The 21,192-nt window shown below is 24.8% G+C and overlaps 1 protein-coding gene across 2 annotated transcripts in view; it reads left to right on the forward strand.

Moving 5' to 3' along the window:
- The window catches only part of LOC132921786 (tachykinin-like peptides receptor 99D), a 51,520-nt gene that overhangs the window by 4,200 nt on the left and 26,128 nt on the right, over positions 1-21,192 (forward strand). For both annotated transcript variants that reach the window (XM_060984990.1, XM_060984989.1), the window contains one exon: positions 754-1,557. In XM_060984990.1, the coding sequence (XP_060840973.1) occupies positions 1,240-1,557 (318 nt within the window). In that variant the 5' untranslated portion in view covers positions 754-1,239. The remainder of the gene's footprint in view (positions 1-753; positions 1,558-21,192) is intronic.

Raw genomic sequence — 21,192 nt, forward strand, 5'->3', positions numbered from 1 at the left:
GTATTATGTTTTTGATTTCCCTTACCCATTTTAGATTTTTTTTTTTTTTTGACTGTGTGTTTGCCGTGCCTAAGTTAAATGTATAATTTGTGTCATATAAAATAAAATAATTTTCACGAAATATAGTATGAAAGAATATCGTAAATTGTAGAAATATTTTTTTTTGTTACAATATTTATCTATACAATCTATAAATGTGTTTATTTTAGAAATATGAAAGAATTTAAATATCTTAGATAAACATTGAATAATTATCAAATTATTTTTTTAATTGTGTATGTTTTTACAATAAAATAAGAACTTGATTATACCTAAACGGGTTTTTTTGTTTACAATTTATAAAGAAATGAATATAATTTTAGAATTGAGTACACGTCATATTAAGAAGAATGGAAAACTTTCTTTTAGTATCCCTGCAGACAGACAACACGTTTTAGGTACATATAAAATAACGTTTGATATTCTTATTTACTTTTTAAACAAGTAGGAATAAAAAACTTTTTATTTCTATCATATAACTTAATGATGCAAAATATCTAGTAGTAAACAATTATACTTGGATATTAATTTCAAACAAACAAAATAACATGTTTTTATAACTGTGTATTGTACGACGATGAATATATTTTTAAATTATGATGATGGAGAGCAACAAAGCATTTGCAAAAATGTATTTGCAGATCACTGAATAATAATAATAATATATTTGTCGTAGACAATATTCTAACATATTTTATCATTATCTGTCAATAGGTTAGATATGCGATACAGTCGTCGAACGCCTAATATATTTATTGCCAGTCTGCTGTCGCCACCGTCGTCGCAGTGTCGAGTGTCTTGAAGATTACAACAGTTGTGGTGTGTGTATATGATATTATAATTATTGTACGAATAATAACAATATATCTAATCGATACTGTGGCCGATCGTCGTTTTAGCAGCATATGCTTGCCATTTACTCGTTCTCTGACAACTTAACGTCCGTTATTTACGAGCGCGTCAAATCATAAACAATTTTTTTTTTTAATCTTTGTGCGTTTCATCCGGTTGTTGTCATCGGTGAGTTTTGATCTACTTCTACCGCGGTATTAGTATTAAATTTCCACGGTACGTAGTCGAGTCCGCGGGGCGCCATGGCAGGACGGCAACGCCGCAGAGCCCGCGACCAATAGCGGGCATCAGGACTGTTGACATTCCGATGTTGCCACATTTCAGCAGAAGCCGCCGTCGCCAAGTGCAATGGCCACCGCTGAGATCGCAACTGCGATCGCGGTAAATTTCACGGAAAATCTCACGATCAACATCACGGCAAATGTCACAGGCAACGACACGTTGCTACATGACCAACCAAGTTCCGACCTGTATAAGGTGCCAGCCCTATTGGTTGTCGTCTTATCAGTGCTTTACGGTTCGATATCAGTGATAGCTGTGGCCGGAAACGGGTTGGTGATATGGGCCATCGTCACCAGCAAGCGGATGCGGTCGGTCACCAATCACTACTTGGCAAACTTGGCGTTCGCCGACATACTCATCGCACTCTTCGCCGTACCATTTGAGGTAAGTGCAGTATTTTCTAAACACTAAACTTAATTCTATAAACATTATGATATTATTAAACTCCTATTCGTTTGGTACATTCTATGAATAATCGTCGGTTCTTAACCATAAGAGACAAAAATGAATTTGCGCAGTTCAATTTGTGTGTTTGTAGTGTAACACCTATCATACAATTTGTATCATAATTCATATGCAATGTTTATTGATTATTCTATCTACGTAAAATTTTTGGACGTAGACGAGCCATTAGCCAATAACAATTCAAATCACATATTAAATAAATAAAAAAACTTAAAAGATTTTCTTAAAAATCAAAACTATACGTGTATTGGACTTGATTCAAAATCATTTTAAATTAGTTTAAATTTAATGTATTTACCACAGGTAATAATGTGTTTTTGAAGTTATTAGTTTATATTGTATTATATTTAATCCCAAAGAAGGTCATTTCCATTATTTTATAAAATTATCGGTTATACTGCAAACGATTATCAGTTCTGAAAGTTGTTGTGTAAGAATCATACACGATACACCCACTTCAACGTTGACATTACTTTTCTATGCAGATACAAATAAACTACAAAATATTTTAACTTTAATTTTGAGAATTAAAAGTGCATATGGATATTATTTTAATTTTATTAAAATTCTTTTGAAAAAAAAAAAATAATGTGAAATAGAATTATCAATTCTCATGACTTTGTAATTTTATTAAAACATATAATATGTTATAAAGTTTACCCGTCAAATATCTTATGACTGTTATTTTGGTAAATGTTTTATTAGATTTAGATAAATAGCTGTTGTTTTTGTATTTTATCTTTTTTTTTTAATTGTATTTTTAAAAATTAAATTTTTTTATTAGATTATTTAGTTTACAAATATCAAGACATATTTTTAATTTCTTTTTCATATTTTGAATTATTTTCTACATATTTTGTTATTCTTACTCGTATTTAATGTTAAACTAATATTTTCTTATATTTCACTAATAACCTAACATTTGGGAAGAGGAGTATTTTAATGTGTAGTTAAGAAAACGATTGTGTATATTATGAAACAATAATATAAGCGAGTACAACTTCTTCATATTTACTTTTTTTTAACTAAACTCAACATGTATTTACACATTTTAAACATAAAAATATGCTGTTATTTAATATAAAGTACACAAATTGGAATAATGTCATGTATGAGAACATTAAACCTTAAATGTAGAAAATACAATTTAAAACCACAAATGTTTACTTATTATTATTTAATACGCGCGAACAGTAAGGTGTATACTACTAAGCCAAAATAAATACATTTATTTCAATAAAAAAAAAAAAAAAAATTGTAATTGTATTTTCATATTACATTTTCAAATGAAAATTTTTAATTTAATTTCAATTGTATTAAAATATACTTATAAATAAATAATTCAAAATATTTTATAATACCTATTTGCATCATAAAAAAGTTTTTGCCGTGCCTCTTAACGTGTTTTTATTCATAAAAACTTAAAGGAATCGAAAAATTCAATAACCGTTTATATTCTATAAAACGTATCCGATTTCACGAAGTAGTATTATTGTAATGCGGTAAAAATAAACTTGCGTGGTACAACACATATAATAAATTCAATATAATGTAATAATCACTTTTAATTTTCAATACAATAAAATGAAAAATATTAAAAATAACTGATTTAGATTACAATAATAACATTTTATTACGATTTCGAACTTCGTAATATTGGATTTTGATCGATTCCATTCAAACGGAAAATGAGAGAGGAAATTTCTAAGAACAAAGATAATATCTAAAACGCAAACAATTATATATTATTATTTCTTAAATATATAAAAAATTAATTAATTTACCAAGTAAATTTTCCTTAAAAATCAATATTAATTAAAAGGTTATCAATAAATAACGTACTTTATTAATAATTGTAAATAACATTTTACTTTTGATGTACTGTAATTAGTAAAAAATTGATATAAATTATTAGCTATATCTTCTAACTCATAAAGTTTAGACTTATTCGAGACCAGTAAAATTAGACTGTTACAACTAGTAGGTATATAGGTATATTATTTAAACAATAGTTGAAATTTGTATTCAGACGATATTGGATATTTTCACAATAAAGGTTTTGGGTTTTTGGCCTATTTGTTAATATTTTGATAAAAATGATTTTATAAATTTTGTGGGTGTTAAAAAAGTATAAGTTATCATTAATTGTTCATCCCTAATTATAATCAATATATTTTTTAGATAATTTTTCTCAACAACAGATCCTCTGCAATGTTTAAAATTTCATGTTATAGTTAACAATGTTAAACATGGTTTAATTAACCATCGTAGTTATAGCTATCTATTTCATTGTATTAAAAACAAAGCAAAACAACCAATTTTAAATGCTAGTAGAGGTCGAGCGTTTTTTTAACTTTATTTTCACGATCGAATGCAATAATTTTTACAAGTATATGAGGATAGTTTCTCTGCGTTTTAATCACGGAGGTGAGCCTCAAAACTTTTAATTCTTTTAACTTTAATACATTATAAAAAAAAATGTAAAATTACCGTATAATTTTGTCGAAGCAAACTTAATATTAAAACGGAAATCCGTGTTAAGCGAACTTTTTTACAGGAAATACCGTATATTATAGAGATTACAAAAAACTATATTTTTTCTCATAGAATTTAAATTAGATTTTAAAAAAGTACCAAGGACTGACAAGTAAAACTCGCCTTAAGATATTAAATTCAGACAATACTTATATGAACTGCGGTGTTGAACATATGAGCTATATAATATTATAACTGACTGTATTAAACAAAACGTAAACGATTATATGCTATAATTTTTATTAATGAATGATGGTGATCAGAAATTCGTATTACTATTTACAAAACGTGATGGTACTCGGTATATTAATGTTGTCTATTGATGATAATTTTCTCTTTTCAGAACAAATATATTATATTATAAATTGTTTATATGATGAATTTTCTAAGTTTAGGTAGTTTAAAATAGGTACATAATACTGAATAACTGAGTCTATGCCTACTATACCTATTATTTTTCTTGTCTTTTCAAGGTTCAATTTTTTTTTCAATGTTATTAAATTATGAAAATAATTGTACTTAAACTGGGAAATATTTAAAAAGTTATTTGTAGTGCAAAATATTAATAGAAAGTAGTAGTGTATATCTAAATAAAATATGACGAATAATGTTTAAAACGTACTATCAAGTCCTATGTTAAATAGTCATTGCAACACCGTGGAGACCATAATATCATGTAGGTATACCTACATAGTACACAAATATATACCATAATGTACGAGTATATTATTTAGTACATCAAGTTGGTGTTTCTCTTGTATATGTGAAATACCTGCAATAAAAAAATAATACAAGAGAACTTTGTTATGTAAACATGGAAGGATCATGTTTTAATATCTTATCATGATAATTTGCATGAACACGATATTTTAATACGATTCAACAATCTAAATAGTTTCTTCGTTGAAAGCAATTGATTTCTTACTCTGCTTAAAATCTAAAAATTACAGTCCCAAATTAAGATCGGAATAAAAAAAGAAAAAATATTGGCAAAGTCTCAATTATATCAATTGTTAGTTAGTCGGAAGCATACAACAAGTTAAAGCTCGATAACCGTTTGCAGTAATATACTCTCTATTTATACGTTTAACAGAAACGATATTACAGACGGTGTTAGCTTAGAAATTATAATATACAGATAACAGAATAAAGTAATATTGACAAAAAGAATTACGTTTCATTTACGGAGTGGCGTCTAAAATATCAAACTATAAAAGTAGTAAAATATTTTTGTAACTTTTTAACAAATGCTGATAAATTATTCTGCAGATTGGTGTAATAAATTGATATACGCTCGTGCTTAAGCACATAATTCACACATAATATTATATAATATACATGAAGATTCCAATACGGAACTACTTTTACAGTCATTTTACTACATAGGTCTATATAGCTGACGTTTTGTAGTTTCTCATAGAAGCTAATACGAAGACTATTTTATTAAAAAAAAAAAAATAATAACGCATACATACATCTATACTACAAAATATTATTATATTATGCGTGTATAATATGTAATATATTGCATAGTATTTTGTAACAAAGCTTTAAAACGCTCCTAAACTCAATGAAAAATAAACGATCACGTAGGAACATGAAAGAAAATAACAATATAAATTATAATATTATGATATTATGATAAAATACATTTACAATAGTCTTAAATTCTTAACAATATAATATAAGAATTATAACTTATTAAAAACCTTATAGGTAGATACGATTGATACGAATTATTCCTTGAAAGTAACTTAATTTTATATTTTATTTAGAAGAAAATAAATACAATATAATAACGTAGTTTAAAATTGAAATTTATAATTATATTTATGATCAGATTTTTTTTTAGTCGGAAATTAGGTTATGTGTAAGATCAATTTGTATTTGTATAAAGATTAAAATAGTAAAAATACTGTACGTATTATTTTATTGTAACAAATGCTAATATTTATTGCGTAATACTTATATTTAATATTAAAAAAAAAAAATAAAATGGAATTTTAATTAGATATTCAAATGATTCGATTTTGATAAAAGTTATGTGAAAGTATTTTTGTAATTAAAATAAGATTTATTTATCATAACTCATTCAATAATTTTAAAATATTATATATAATCTCAAAGAATTTTTATTTTATGTTTTATTGTTTTAATTTATTATGTTATTTTATTATCCAAAATTATTTATTTTCAATAATATGGTTGTATTCTTATATGCATAACGTTAAATCAAGTATATCATGTTTAGTTATTATTATAATTATTAACAGATACAGTTTATAAAATCACTACTGGAATACTATCTATACTTCTCTAGGTACGCATTCAACAGTGACTGATAAATGTATGCACGCTGAAATGCATATTATGTATGTAACTATTTATTTGAAATTCCGTTCTTTTGATGTATTTTGACGTGATACACGTTAATTATTTTGAGAGAAATCGTAGATTATCAAAAGAAAAAAAACATCGAACAATAAATAATAAATAATATGGAGGTAATTTGAAAAAACGTTTGATTTAAAAACGTGTAATGGGAAATAGTCAAACATATCATCATCAAAAGGTTAATACCTATTTAAAAACAGATTTATTTTTAAATTCTAGAAATTTAGTAATATTTGTTTAAGTTTTGTTTTATTTCCATAGTAGTTATTTAATTTCCAAACGAACGTAATAATTCTATGATAAATTGATTTTGTTTTTAACAAAAGATTTAACCAGATTACGTACGTATGGCATCATTAAAATTTTAAACAGTAATATCATCATAGGGAGTTATTGAGTGGTATTGGTACCTTGAACACTAACTGACTTTATCGATGTTCATTTTCTATCAACCCAAATTCAACTGAAAACTGCCTGCCCCTAATAAATAGCACCATGTTCATTAAGTATACATATATATTATACATGAATATTTAAAATACTAAAAGTATAGTTTTCCACTGAGTTTTATTCTAATTCGATGATATTTATGTCAATTAAAATAATACAACACGATATATTACTTAACGTTTACTCGTCTTAGCTTAAAATACTTCAATCTGTTTATGTCTTAAACGATTAGGTACTTTAAGCAGTGAAATATTACAATATTCAGTTGTTTCATTATAGGTATTGCATGAATTATAGAAACGTATAATTTCAAACATATTACATTTTATTTTAAAAAAACGTTTATCAGTGATGAGTAACGTAAATTTAATTAAACGTAACATCTACAATCGTACTATTATATAATTTGGACATCATATAAGTCCATGGTCATTATGCTTATTTTTTTTTTAAATGATAGGTTAGGCATATATATTTAAATTAACTTTACTAATACCTGGTTCAGTGCCCACTAGTTTGGTGTTAAAACACTAAACACCAGTTGTATTTAATGTATTTATGTTATTTATTAATTACCTATAATGAATATCTTATTATATGTAGTTAAGTCTTTATACCTTACTGCATATATAATAAAAAATTAATTATTGTTATTCAAGTTTTGCGTATAATTTGTACAGCGTAGAATTACTCGCTAGAACTGTAGTTACTAGTGTAAGTTGTAACTCGTACTAAAATATCAGTATCTATAATGGGTGAGTCGTTTAAGTAGGTTTTATAAATATACTCTCTCTATGCAATAGCAAATATATTATAATGTAAACAATTCATATAGTATCCTGGTGTGTTATGTGTACCAGAACACTATTAGTATGTTTATAATATAATGTATTCATATAGTATTTTATGTATACCTTACACTTCGATAATAATAATAAAATAAAGCATGTTTCAATTTACTTTTATTATCTTTAATTTTAACTGTTACAGACCACTTTAATAGTATTGTATCTTTTTTATTTTTATTATAATTATTTAACTAACATTATTAGTGTCCGTAACCGATTATCTATTGTTTATCAATGTATTATGGGCAGCTTACACTAATATGTGAGGTACTTAAAATTGCTCATTATAATATTTAATTGTATGGCTATATCATAACGAAAATTACATAAAATATCGTTTTGTAATATTATCATTATGTTACAAACATAATATTGAGATAGCTGACCAAACTTTTGCTCTGTTTGATGATAACTGTTGTTATATTTAGTTTATTTAGGTATAAACAACATTTTCACTTGAATATTTTAACTTAAGTTCAGTAGAGCACAAATAATATTCAAAAATATAAGGCAGTCACTCGACTCTCGCCATACAGCGATCACCAAGATATTAGACAGTATACCCACTACTCACCTTCGTAGAAAGTTTATGAAAGCGGTCCAAATGTTGTATTAAACGAGTAGTGTTTTACAGTGTAGGGAAGGTTGTTCTAAACTTCCATTGATTTAGTTGAGATGCTTATACTTATTATTATTATTGTTATACGTTCTTGCTTTGCTAAAGTTTGACTGTATGAGAAAAACATGGTAGGTACCTATCAGTACCTTATCTTAGTTAAAAGGAATCTTAGACAATTTTACCTATATTACCGCCAAATGCTACTAAAAACATTTAAATAACGAACAGATATCGTATTCTTAGAAGTAACAGATATTAATGTAGGTTTAAGTATATATTAGTTGAAATAATAAGTCTGTAGAATTTCAGTAGACTCATCTCCTATCTTGACACCACTAAATTAATATGTTAATTAATAACTATTGTGTAGAGTAAAATAGTATAGATGCGTAGCATGTTAATGACATCCGTCATTCGATGTTCCAACATGTGCCTATATTGAGCATCTATTTGCAATTAATTAAAACGTGATGAAAAAGTGGGCAGTCAGTAAGTGAGAATATTACCAAACCAATTATCATGTTTCCATAATTATGTTAACCAGTTAATTTACCAACCATGTCAAGGGAATTCATGAGTACAGTGACGTAATTGTAAATGTAATATTATGGGTTAGGTATAAAAATAACCCTTTAAAGCAAACCAGATAAAATCTTCTCCCTTCAATGCACTCAGTAAATACTTTTGATGACCAATCGCGTACCTATTATTGAAATGATAATTTCTATAAAATAATAATTAAAATTTTATTATTACATTTAATAACATATTTATCTCCCTTTTCTTAAAATATTAAATAATAAAAATAATATTAATGAAATATTATAGGTTAGGTATGTAACAATACATATTTGTTTAAACCTTAACTACTAAAATGATATTATTAGGATCAGTATTTAGTTTGGAAAAAATTATATATTATATTTGTGGGTTTTATTTATTTGTTTTATAGATTAAATATTTTATAACAAGGATTAATTGTTAAAATTGTAGATTAGAAAAATAAATTTATCAAGAAAACAAATGGAAAAGCGTACAATATTTTACGATCAACTTTGATGGAATTATTAAATTTGTAGTTCACATTTTAGTTATTCGAAATAATCGTGCAATATCTATATACTATATATTATTATATAGAATTGTTTTATACTTAAATATAATAACTACAACCAAAAAATTAACAGATATTAGAAATGGGTCTCTTAGAAATAATTCTCGCTAAGCTCACCATCATTAAAACTTCGAGGAAAGTTTATGTAATACATTTTTACAACTACGATGATACACATCGCATTTGAAAAAACAATTCTGAACAAAGATAGATTAGTTAACACTAAGGTTGCTAATCTTCCATACAAATTGTTTGATGGTGATAAGTTATTTTTCTTTACTCTTAAACGAATGAAATAATAAAAAAATAATACTTTTTTCAAAGTATCAAAGTACCATACTGTACAACCTAGGTTTGGTGTTACTACTTGAAGTTGAAACTTAAAGTACTTCTGTTAGAAAACTGATAAAAATATTATTGTAAAACATGACAAATACTTATGAAAATTATATAGTTCTCAAAATTTAAAATATATATCAATAAAAATCTCACATTTTTTAATGTTTAGTTTATATTAATTGATAATGTTATTTAACCATTTGTTCAATATCTTAGCTACAATGTACGATCAAATCTGTATATACACTAAAATGGCGTGATATATATATATAATATATACATATCAATATAGCATATACATGAAGATTATTATACATTAAAATTTGACTTTGTAATTAAAAAAATGATTAATCAATAAAGTATGAGAAAAATCAATACATTTTTTTACTGTGTAGTCAGTTTTATTGTTATTATTATTATTATTTATGGACAACAAAATAGTACATATACTATATTATTAAAACGTACAAGTTAAGATCACCAATTTAAAATAAAAAAAATTTATCAGTTACAAATTATAAAATTTATAAAAATTCTATGTATGATTGAAAAAAGTTTTTAATGAAGAACTACAGCTTTTGATATTGTCATTCACTTAAAAATGTTCAATTTTATTATCTTATCTGTCACCAAACCACATATGACATTAACATTCGTGCATTATTGTACCTATCAATTTACCTATCGCATGATAAGTTATTCAATGTTTACTTAGCTTAATATTCGTATGAGTTTTATAATAATAAATAGCACGTGGTTAAAAAGTGTTTTGAAACATCGGTATTAGACAATTTACAAGCAGTATAATATGGTAAGAAAATTATAAACAAATTTATGTTAGAGTTTAATTATTAGTTATTACTATCAATTATTTAATTACTGTTATATTATAACGTTAATTGGTATCTGTACTATTTCGTTTATCAACACTATTTAGGATATTAATTGACATTCTATAATAATGCATTTCTGATATAATTTAATATTACACAGTTAGTACTTAGTTATATTAAAAACTAACACTATTTGCATTCGTATTACATCGTGATTACAAAACAAAGACGTCAAAATGCAAAAAACATAATCGTGTTATAACATGTAATATGTAATATGTAAATGGATGGAAACAACGTTAGGCCATATCTGTGAATATTGTTTCCTCGGTATTAAAACCAATTAAAAGATAAATGTAATATATCTTTGTAAAAAAGTATTCCCTATTTCTGATGGTAAAACCAAATACATATATATAATTGATATTTCTAATCATGCATGACTATTGGATATATTTAATACAGAACTTAATAACATTTTCTGAATTTTAAAATTGATCTAATTCATGAACTAATATTTTAGAGTATATTCTGAATTTTATTATTGCTAAATTTACTTAAAAATTTCTTTCAACTGAATATTTTATCTTTTTTTAATATTTTTAATTCACAGAAATATTATAATAATAGAATTATATCTATTTTCGGTATTACCTATAATACTTATTTTGCACCTAGTCTACAATTTTTTAGACAGGCTGGACAATTAAATAAACCTTAACATAATAATTATACCAACTGTAAAAAGCTCTGTTAAAACGCATCAAACTAATTTTCTAACTACGATGATTTATTTTTTCAAACATAAAATGTATAATAGTATATTGTTAAAAACCCCCTCCAATTGCACCAATATGAGTGAAACTAAACGGATTTATAACGTCATCATATCTTATTCATGCAGTTCTTACATAGATAAATAATATGTAAATCATTTATATGCTCAAGTTTGTGGAAGACCTTTGGTTTTCATTTAGTTTATTGGTCACAACGTGTTATGGTCGGTAAGGAAGTTTACGTGAGGGAAGTGAAAATTATAAAATGGACAGTTTTCCATGTACAAAGTTATTAAATAGAATTTTTATGGCATTTTAACGTCTCTTCTTCTCTTACTAATATCCGTACTATAGGCTCTTTCAGATGTATTAGTGTTATAACCCAAACTCTTAAACCCATAAAATCCCTTAAAAATACTAAATCATGTAACGTTGTACATTACATTTTTGGTGATTTATTCCATAAGACCGAGAATTTTCTCAGTTTATTAAAAAAAATTAAAAATACTTGGCTTTTACACGAAATTATTAAATATTAAAGTATTATAAATGAAAAATTATATTAATACTAAATACTAATACCAATAAATAATAATATATATTGTAAATGGTGTATTATTATGTTAATGAATCGATGCTTGGTAATATACTCACTTAATACTGAATTAAAATGTTAAGATGACAGAGTAATTAATTTAATTGAAATCAAAAATATAAATAATAACATACAATAAAATACTTATTTATTAACTGTGTTACACACTGTGGTTTGATGATTAACAAATTTTTGCTTATTATTATATACATAATAGTATGTGTACTTACCGCTTACTATTTGTATTTATAATATTATTATGGTAATAATAATTTTTCGTTTCGCGATTACTAGTTGTGCGGCAGAAAAACTTAGCTAAAGGTAACCAAATGACAATGATGTCGATAGGCGTATCTCGTTAAATCACCGATGAACATACTTTTCGAGAAGTATTATCGATTGTCGTTTCAAGTAAATTCGTAGTATATCTTAGTTAGCGTAGTTTTAACGCAGTTTCCACTTGACTGTAAATGTTTGTGTAATTGATGCGCCACTCAATCGGCCGATAGTAAACGTGATTTGTACATTTGTCCAGCTAGTTTTTACCAACTATTCCGGAATCTAATTGTACTTTGAACTTGTATTTTAACTTTTCTAATGATTTGTTGATTTAAACTTAATAGAGACATGCAATCTGTATAGTTCTCGACGTTTAGCTGACTAAGATAATTTAATATTTGTCGTCTTAGACACCGTTGACCTGATTAGCAAATGAACCGTTTCGTCAGATCAAGTGTTAAGCTAAATATTCCGGATGAATACCATCAATTGGTTTGTTGGTGCGAACATGATTCTGAAAATTGATTTGATTTTTTTGTTTTATCATCAGAGAATATTATAAGAACCTCGCTATTTATTAATTTAATTTGTATATTTAATTCTTCAGAATAATTTAAGAAATATTTTTGTAATTTTTCGTATTATTTAAATCTGAATAAATTAAAATAAATTATCGGCTTATGTCTAGATTTATAAATTCCGAAGAAGAAAGAATGAAAAATTTATTTCTCAAATAGTTAATTTATCGACCTGATATATAACTATCAAAAAATGTGCCTCAAAACCGAAAAAAAAACAATCTACGTAATTCAATGATATTTAAGAGGTAAAACTAAAGCATTTTTACTTTGTACTTACTAACAGTTAATTGTATACTAGTTTTAAATAACTGGAAGTCATGATACCTTTAACCACTTTTAAACTCAATCACTAAGTTGAATTGAAATTTTAACACCATAAAAAATAATTTATATGCAAGCTGTATTATATGGAATCGCATAATTTTGAATAAATAAAGTATAATCGATTTATATAACACGATTTAAAATAAACTACCTACCTTTTTCTATGCTTAAATTGCACTGATATTTTACTCCATATAACGTCTATATTTAAACATAGATAAACGGGCTGGATATAACTTCGTAATCGTGATCGATTTATTTTTGTTGTGGTACCGATTTTGATCCCAGTAAAAGCTTATATGACCGATTTCGTGTCGTCAAAGATTAATAGTATTGTTATTTATTCTATGGTGTCGTCAATACAATACCTAAATTTTTCCTAACAGGAAAATAGCAATTGATGCATACCTAGTATCATAACCTTAAAAATATATCTCTGAATAATATATATTTTTCTATTTTTTTTTCAAATAAATAGTAATACAATATTATTATATAGGTTGTATATAAGTGTCATACAGTGTATGACATAATTCAATTAGACACATTTCATAAAATTTTAATAAGTTCTGTATTAAATATATCCAATAGTCATACACATATACCCATCGTTTTATGATTTGATTTTTAAATTAAATTTTCAATATTTAAATTGCATAGTTAAGTAGTTCAAAGTAAGTTTTAAAAACTTGATACGAGCTTAAATGATCCAATGATGATAAAATTGTATTGGTTTTTCTAAATATCATTTTATTATTTTATGATCCGACGAGACATAAAGTTTTAGTATTTTGGTAAAACATGGTCGTTGGAAATTAAAATATCACGGGCTACGACACTGCGCACCTGTAATAGTGAATATCAAAGCAGTAGACTCATATAGGGTTCTGAAGAGGCTTGGGACTCTAACCGCCATGCCACAACACAAAGTGTGGGTTTCCGGTATGCTTCATGGCTTAATTACGAAACTTGATAGTTTCACTAGTCCGATCAAATGAAAGGATCTCTTTTCGACCGCGTCCACCGTAACGCAAACTTTGTTCGCTACCGTCTCAGAATTTTCACTGAGTCCGTATAGCCTGACCGGTCTCTTTCGGTAGTGATTTGCATTAACATGTCATTAAACATATAAAATCAGTATAGGTAATACAATATTATCACATTATTATGTGTGACATGTCATACACATCATCCACTGGCTGAAATACTATGGATAAGATATATTTATTACGAGTCATGACGTTATCGTTTTTGATTTTTGATGTTTTTTTCGTTGCGCGAATGACGATTTTCATTAGTCAATTCGGCTGTATAATATTATTATTTTATCTCCGTAGTAAATGGGTAAACTATATGCGTTCTGCGCGTTGTCCACGCAAATAAAACGTACACAGATTACATATGGAGAAAATTAATGTTAAAAAAAAATGGGAAAGTCGCTATACATTAGAGTAGGTGTTGAGTGTACCTCGTAATTGAGTAAGTCACTTATGGGTGTGATAAATTTGAATTCGATGATAAATCATTGTATACGATGAAAAATTAATCGAAGCGTATAGACCATCTGCAACAGGTTGACCTAATTTTTTCCAAAAACAAAATGCATATGTTAAAAAAACATTATTGAATTTTTTCCTATGTATATACGAGCTACGTAAATAGGTGTTATTATAACTTGTAATTCGTTATTGAAGAATTTCATCAAAATTAAATAAAAATATCTATAAGAAACATTAGTAGAATGTTTATTTTTTACATTTTTTAGTTTATTTATGAACAACTTATGATGAACTTCGTATAAAATTAACAAGTCTTGGTAGTTATTATCACTAACAATAACATTAATTTTGAACTACAAAATAAGTTCAATCTTTTCGTGTTTTGGTAAAATTTATGAGAATTTGAACTTTAAACGCGTATAAAATAAATTTAAATCTATATTTTATTATTTTTAAATCTCAATAGTAATAATTTATGAGAAACCTTATTTTTAATTTTTAAGCTTTATGGACTACTCTAAACTGATCAATTATTTTTTAACAAAATAGCATATTATTAAAAATATTTCAAATAGTTATAAAAAGTATAAATTTATTATCCTAAATGTTTTAAAAGTTGTATTGTGTATATACAAAAAATGATAATTCAAGTTAACGTGAAATATTGCAAGTTTTTACGACTAATATTTTTTTATAATAAAAAAATATCGAAAATGATTAGAGGATAAAGGATAATTTGATACTATACATAGTACATATACATTAGAACATCAATTTTTTGTTTTTATTTAATAACTATTTATCTAATTAATCTATTTACTTTAATCATAAATACAAATTTATAAAATGTAAATTTATTTATCTTTAATTTCTAGTTAAATTACTTACCAGGGTCTTTAAATTATTTTTTAAACTTTTTTATTCATAAATAAAAATGTAATCATACATAAACCGAAAAAAAATATAAAGTATTTTGAAAATAATATTTTGTTTTGAAAATGCTATTATAAATATTTGGTGAAAGTCTCTTGGGTTATTCATTTAAATAAAACAAAATTGGTTTTTTTTAAATCTGTTGAGATCTCCCCAATGTGCTAACTAAATCGTATTTTCTATCAGAAACTACCTTCAAAGTTGAAAATCGAATCATTTTCACTGATCCAGAAGGCGATGATAGAAAAAAAACTGACATTATAAAACCAATACTTTCATCGCTCCACTCAGAATATAATATGATTTTAAATGTTCTTTTTTTTTTTAATTATAACAATATCTAGTATACTGACTAATTATATTAAATATTTATATTGTTGAACTTCATATTAAAGATTATTAATCGAATAATAAAAATCACATTAAATAATAAGTACTCAATAGTCAATATTTTTTATGTTTAAGCGCTTTCGAGATATTATATAAATAATTATGAAACAATTTCATATACAATCACGTAAGACACAAGTATGAATGTATCAGTTTCTATTTTGACTAAATACGCATTTGAAATAAAAATGTATAAAAATAAATTCCACTTATTGTTGGTTTTTGAATATTTTTCAAATACCTAATATTTACAAATAATATGTAATATGTTTGAAATTTAAATCATTACATTTTATTCTAACGTCTTCATGGCGCACGTAGGGTTCTTATGTAAGATACTGACCTCATAAAAAGCGGTAGGTATTTCTATAATATGTTTAATTTACCGAATGATATGACGATTTTGAGGACTTAAATGTTTTCATATTTTAAATGAATTTCAAAATATTTTTCCTCGAAAGCCAAATTATTCAGATTATAAATTAATTATATACGACATAGTTTAATAGTTATTATAAATATTCAGATAAAACATTTTATTATTAAATTTATAGTAAATTATTTTATTGATTCCTTTCACATTTGATAGTAAAAATTAAATTATACTACTTTATAATTAGATATTAAATAATATAATATTATGGGTATATTATATTTTAATACTTTGAAAATATTGTGTCATACTATACTTCAGATATATTTTTGTATTGTAGGTATTCGTATCAGACTGTAAATTAATGGAGATTTTTTATTTTTATTCAATAATTTAATTTTTCTATGTTGATCCATCGTGAATATCTTTACAAGAATACTTTCATTCTTTTATTAATTGTAATACTTTAATTATATTGTATGATTCATTTAACTACTTACTCAGTTAGGTGGGCCCTGGGTTTAAAAACTATAGTATATAATATGTATTAATTTAAGCTAAAAATATATTGTTTTTAAACAATGATACTGCTTACAAATAATTAATACTGTATTATATTAGTAGGTATATATTTGTGCGTTTAAATCAAAAATTTAGATATATATTAAATGGTTATTGGGGCGAAAATAATATGTATTGAGTATAAATTAATACAATCTTCTATAAATTAAAATGTATTAAATATAGATACTGATGAAATTGAAATACTGAAAAATACTGGAAATTTTGATTAGAATAACAGTTAACTTTAAAAAAATTTTAAATTAATATGTGGAAAATAGGTTATAGCCTATTTATAGCCGAGAAAAACATTATTTGTGAGCTAGGTATTGATTGATGTTTTTATTTTAACAGTTGCTCATGGTTCATTGAATTTTATGGCATTCAAATAGTATTTTCTTAAACCTTGATACTCTTAGTAATTAACTCTGAGAATCTTTTAAAAATAAACAAAATAAATAAAAAGTGAATTTTATTCGTTGAAAAAAATGTATGCTGTTAATTGTTTCCTTAATTAAGTGCAAAACTTAATCACGAATATTTTTGAATAACTAATACCTATTAGTAAATTACACGTGTAAATCCTCAACTTCTGTACTATATAATGTATTTTTAAATTATGCTATATATATAATAAACTCAATATTTAATTACATGTAACATTCATATTCGTTACCCATACCAAACACTTAAAACAGTGGTCCTTGCAAGTGCATATTATGATATAATATATTTTGTATTTCCAGTATATTTTTATACATCGTTCTGTTTTATCAAAAAGTGTAACGAAGACTCATTCAGACACAAAATAAACTTATTTTAATAGTAAATTAACGTTTTATTATATAAGATTATTATGATCCCCTTTATATATGTTTTCGATCATGAAACACTTGTATTATCGGTGTTAGCTTGTCTAATGTGAGACCAACAACTTCCTAATCAAACACTGTCGTCCATTAGATAAATGGATGCTATTAAAAAGGGACGGAGGCGTTAGTAAGTAACCAGTTATCCCACTCACATTTAACCGACTAGACAAGAAAAGCAATTGTAGTAGCACTTAAACATAAAAGCTGTTCTACTAAATTTCAGCGTTGAAAAAATTGTACATAGGTAAAAGTACAATTACACATCTAATCAGGAAAAATCCACATATATATAATATTATGTTTCATGTACATGAAGCTGTTAACTAATTTAGAAAATAAACAAATTAAGTACCAATAATATTATAATCAATAATAATAATTTATTTTTAAATGTGTTTGATTTAAAGTTTTTTAAGTGGCATAATAAATTATATTAAGTTAATATCATGGTAAATCATGAATGAAGAGTGGAGTGGACAAGGTAAACTAAACATAAATCATTTTTAACTTATACGGGATAACATGTTTGTTTAATATTTTAGTTCTGTCTTTGTAACTTAGTCACATTAACTGTATAATACGGTATCTATATTATTATAAATATAATCTGATGTCTAAAATGTCTCATCTACTCGTATAAGAGTACACTATTAGCATTTAAAAAGAATGATATTAGTTATTAATTTAAGCATTGGCAGAAATCAAGTACCAGCTATTATTTTTAAGACTAACAAGTAACATTTTAAATGTCTAAATACAAAATAAATTTTGCTATATTACGAAAAACATTGTTACAATTTCAAAGGACTCAATTGCATTTTGACAATTGCAGATCCTTTTATCTCAAAAATAATTGAGTTTCTGTATTGTAATAGCCTGTGTCGTGATGATCGACCGTAGATTTCTCACGTATTTTAGATTTTGATTAGATTTATAATTTAATAAAAAGTTTCTCATATGTGGTTTTTACAGTGGTTAACTAATGAGGTAAACTTTAAACCTACTATACTACATAAATTAGGAATTTGGATCTTTAAAATTTATTTTCAAAATAGGTACTGATAGATGATTTCCATTTACAAAAGTAGTTAATAAAAATAAAGAATTTTTATTTTCAGTTAAAAATTTACCATATAACTATAAGAATAAGAATATTCTACAATAATTGCAAATAGTTCTCTCCGTATAAGAAAATATTATAATTATTTTTTCATTCGTTTTAATGAAGCTTGAGAAATTTTGTGGGTTCACCGCAAATCCCTTAATTTTTACTTATGAATTTAATAAAATACATGTATAAATACTGTGCATTCACCGTTATTTACGTAAAATAAATATACTACTGTATGTATATTACAATTTTAATTAAATTTACGATTCGTTTATCATATATTATAATAATCTAATATCGTATTGAATTGTATTAAGTTTGTAGATACAATTATATTTATAGAATTGTATTATAAATAATCTAATTATATTAATATTATAATATTTATCATTGAATTAAAAATAAAATTGTTTAAACGTATATAACTGACCTTTGAAATATGTTTTATAAATTAATTCTTATTGTATTATAGGAATCGATTCAATTACTCAATTTTTAATTAGGTTATAAAAACTTAACAATAATTACTGTGTTACTATGGAGTATGTTGGCAAATAATTTCAATAGTACCTACACTAGATTTTTACTTTCTTTAATTAAATTATATATTGTCGAAGAACTTTTATTAATTTTCCAATACTTAGACTTTTTGATAAAATATAGTCTTAAGGAATCAAATGATTTCAATTGGTGTGCAGGATTGAACAAAATATTTATTTATTATTATATATTATACTTATATTATCTATGACTTATGAACATCAGTGTATCATCCATAAATGCGTATTATTTGTTGATATGATTTTAAATGAAATGCAGTGTACAACTAAATTTACAGCCAGTCTAGAACATGCGAAAATCTGTTCCAGATTGTTTTTAGAATACTTTGATAAATTGCTTTAAGATTAAAAAATATAAAACTTCTCGATCCCTCTGTATAATCTCTTGACCTATTATGTAATATATTATAATCCTTACCAAATATAATCCCAAAAAATACGAACTTTACGAATTGAATGAATTCTCATAACTCTATATGATTGATAACCATAACTTTCGTAAGATACTACTTATCTAATAGATGAAACATGCCAAAACAAATAGAACATTTCTAGAAAACTAAAAGGTTATACATTTATACATTCATACAATATTAAATAAATAGTCAAACACAAAGTATAAATATATCTGAAACACATTTGATAATTAATAACTTATTCATTTATTACACCGTTAAAAAATAAACAAATTATATGTACAAAATATATAAAGTATACAATACTGATAGGTACATAATGATCAATTTTGATATACGTAAATATTAATAGTTGATTCAATTTATAATATAATTATTTTTATTAATGAACAATACGTTTATAATAGATTGAAAAATTAAATAGTACCTCACTCAATTTAAATTAAATTATATTTTATAATACTATAGTAATTTCTAATATATATAGTTGAAACCTTTCAAATACTTTTTATAACCTTTTAATCATAAAATTACGTAAAAATTAAATATCAAAATTTTCTAAAGAGCTTTGAAAATTAATGATTTATTTTATTTTACTTAAATTACTAATTAATATTTAATTAAAAATTATATAATTGTTTTAATGTGTACAATTCATTAGTACGAACACATAAAGTATAGAAAACAAAAAGTAATATTAACTATTGAACAAATAAAACTTTCATAATCAAATTTCCTAAATAAGATTTCAAAATATCAATGACATTAATGGCATCTCTTCCTATACTGTACCTAAGAAAATAGTCTTTTTAAAATTAAAATGAACGTTCATCCGTACGAATAATATCAGCCTGGGCCGTATGTAGTGAATTGGCGCTCTAGGGTTACAATTATTTCAGCCCTAGAACATAAATCTTTATCCGTTTTCTACATTTAAAAATATTTTTTTCTCGCTACGCTAGAAATATACTTAACTATTATTATCATTCATCACTATTTATGATAAGACTTATTTCAAAAAATAATTTTTACTAGTAAAAAACTTATATTTTTCTTTCTAACTAAAAAGTGTTATATGTCTGGATTAACATATTGAGTGGCAAATGCATAAATAAAGTCTACATAGTCAACTTGTGATCAATATTTAATATA

Source organism: Rhopalosiphum padi, chromosome 2, assembly GCF_020882245.1.
Source record: "Rhopalosiphum padi isolate XX-2018 chromosome 2, ASM2088224v1, whole genome shotgun sequence".
Taxonomy (NCBI): domain Eukaryota; kingdom Metazoa; phylum Arthropoda; class Insecta; order Hemiptera; family Aphididae; genus Rhopalosiphum; species Rhopalosiphum padi.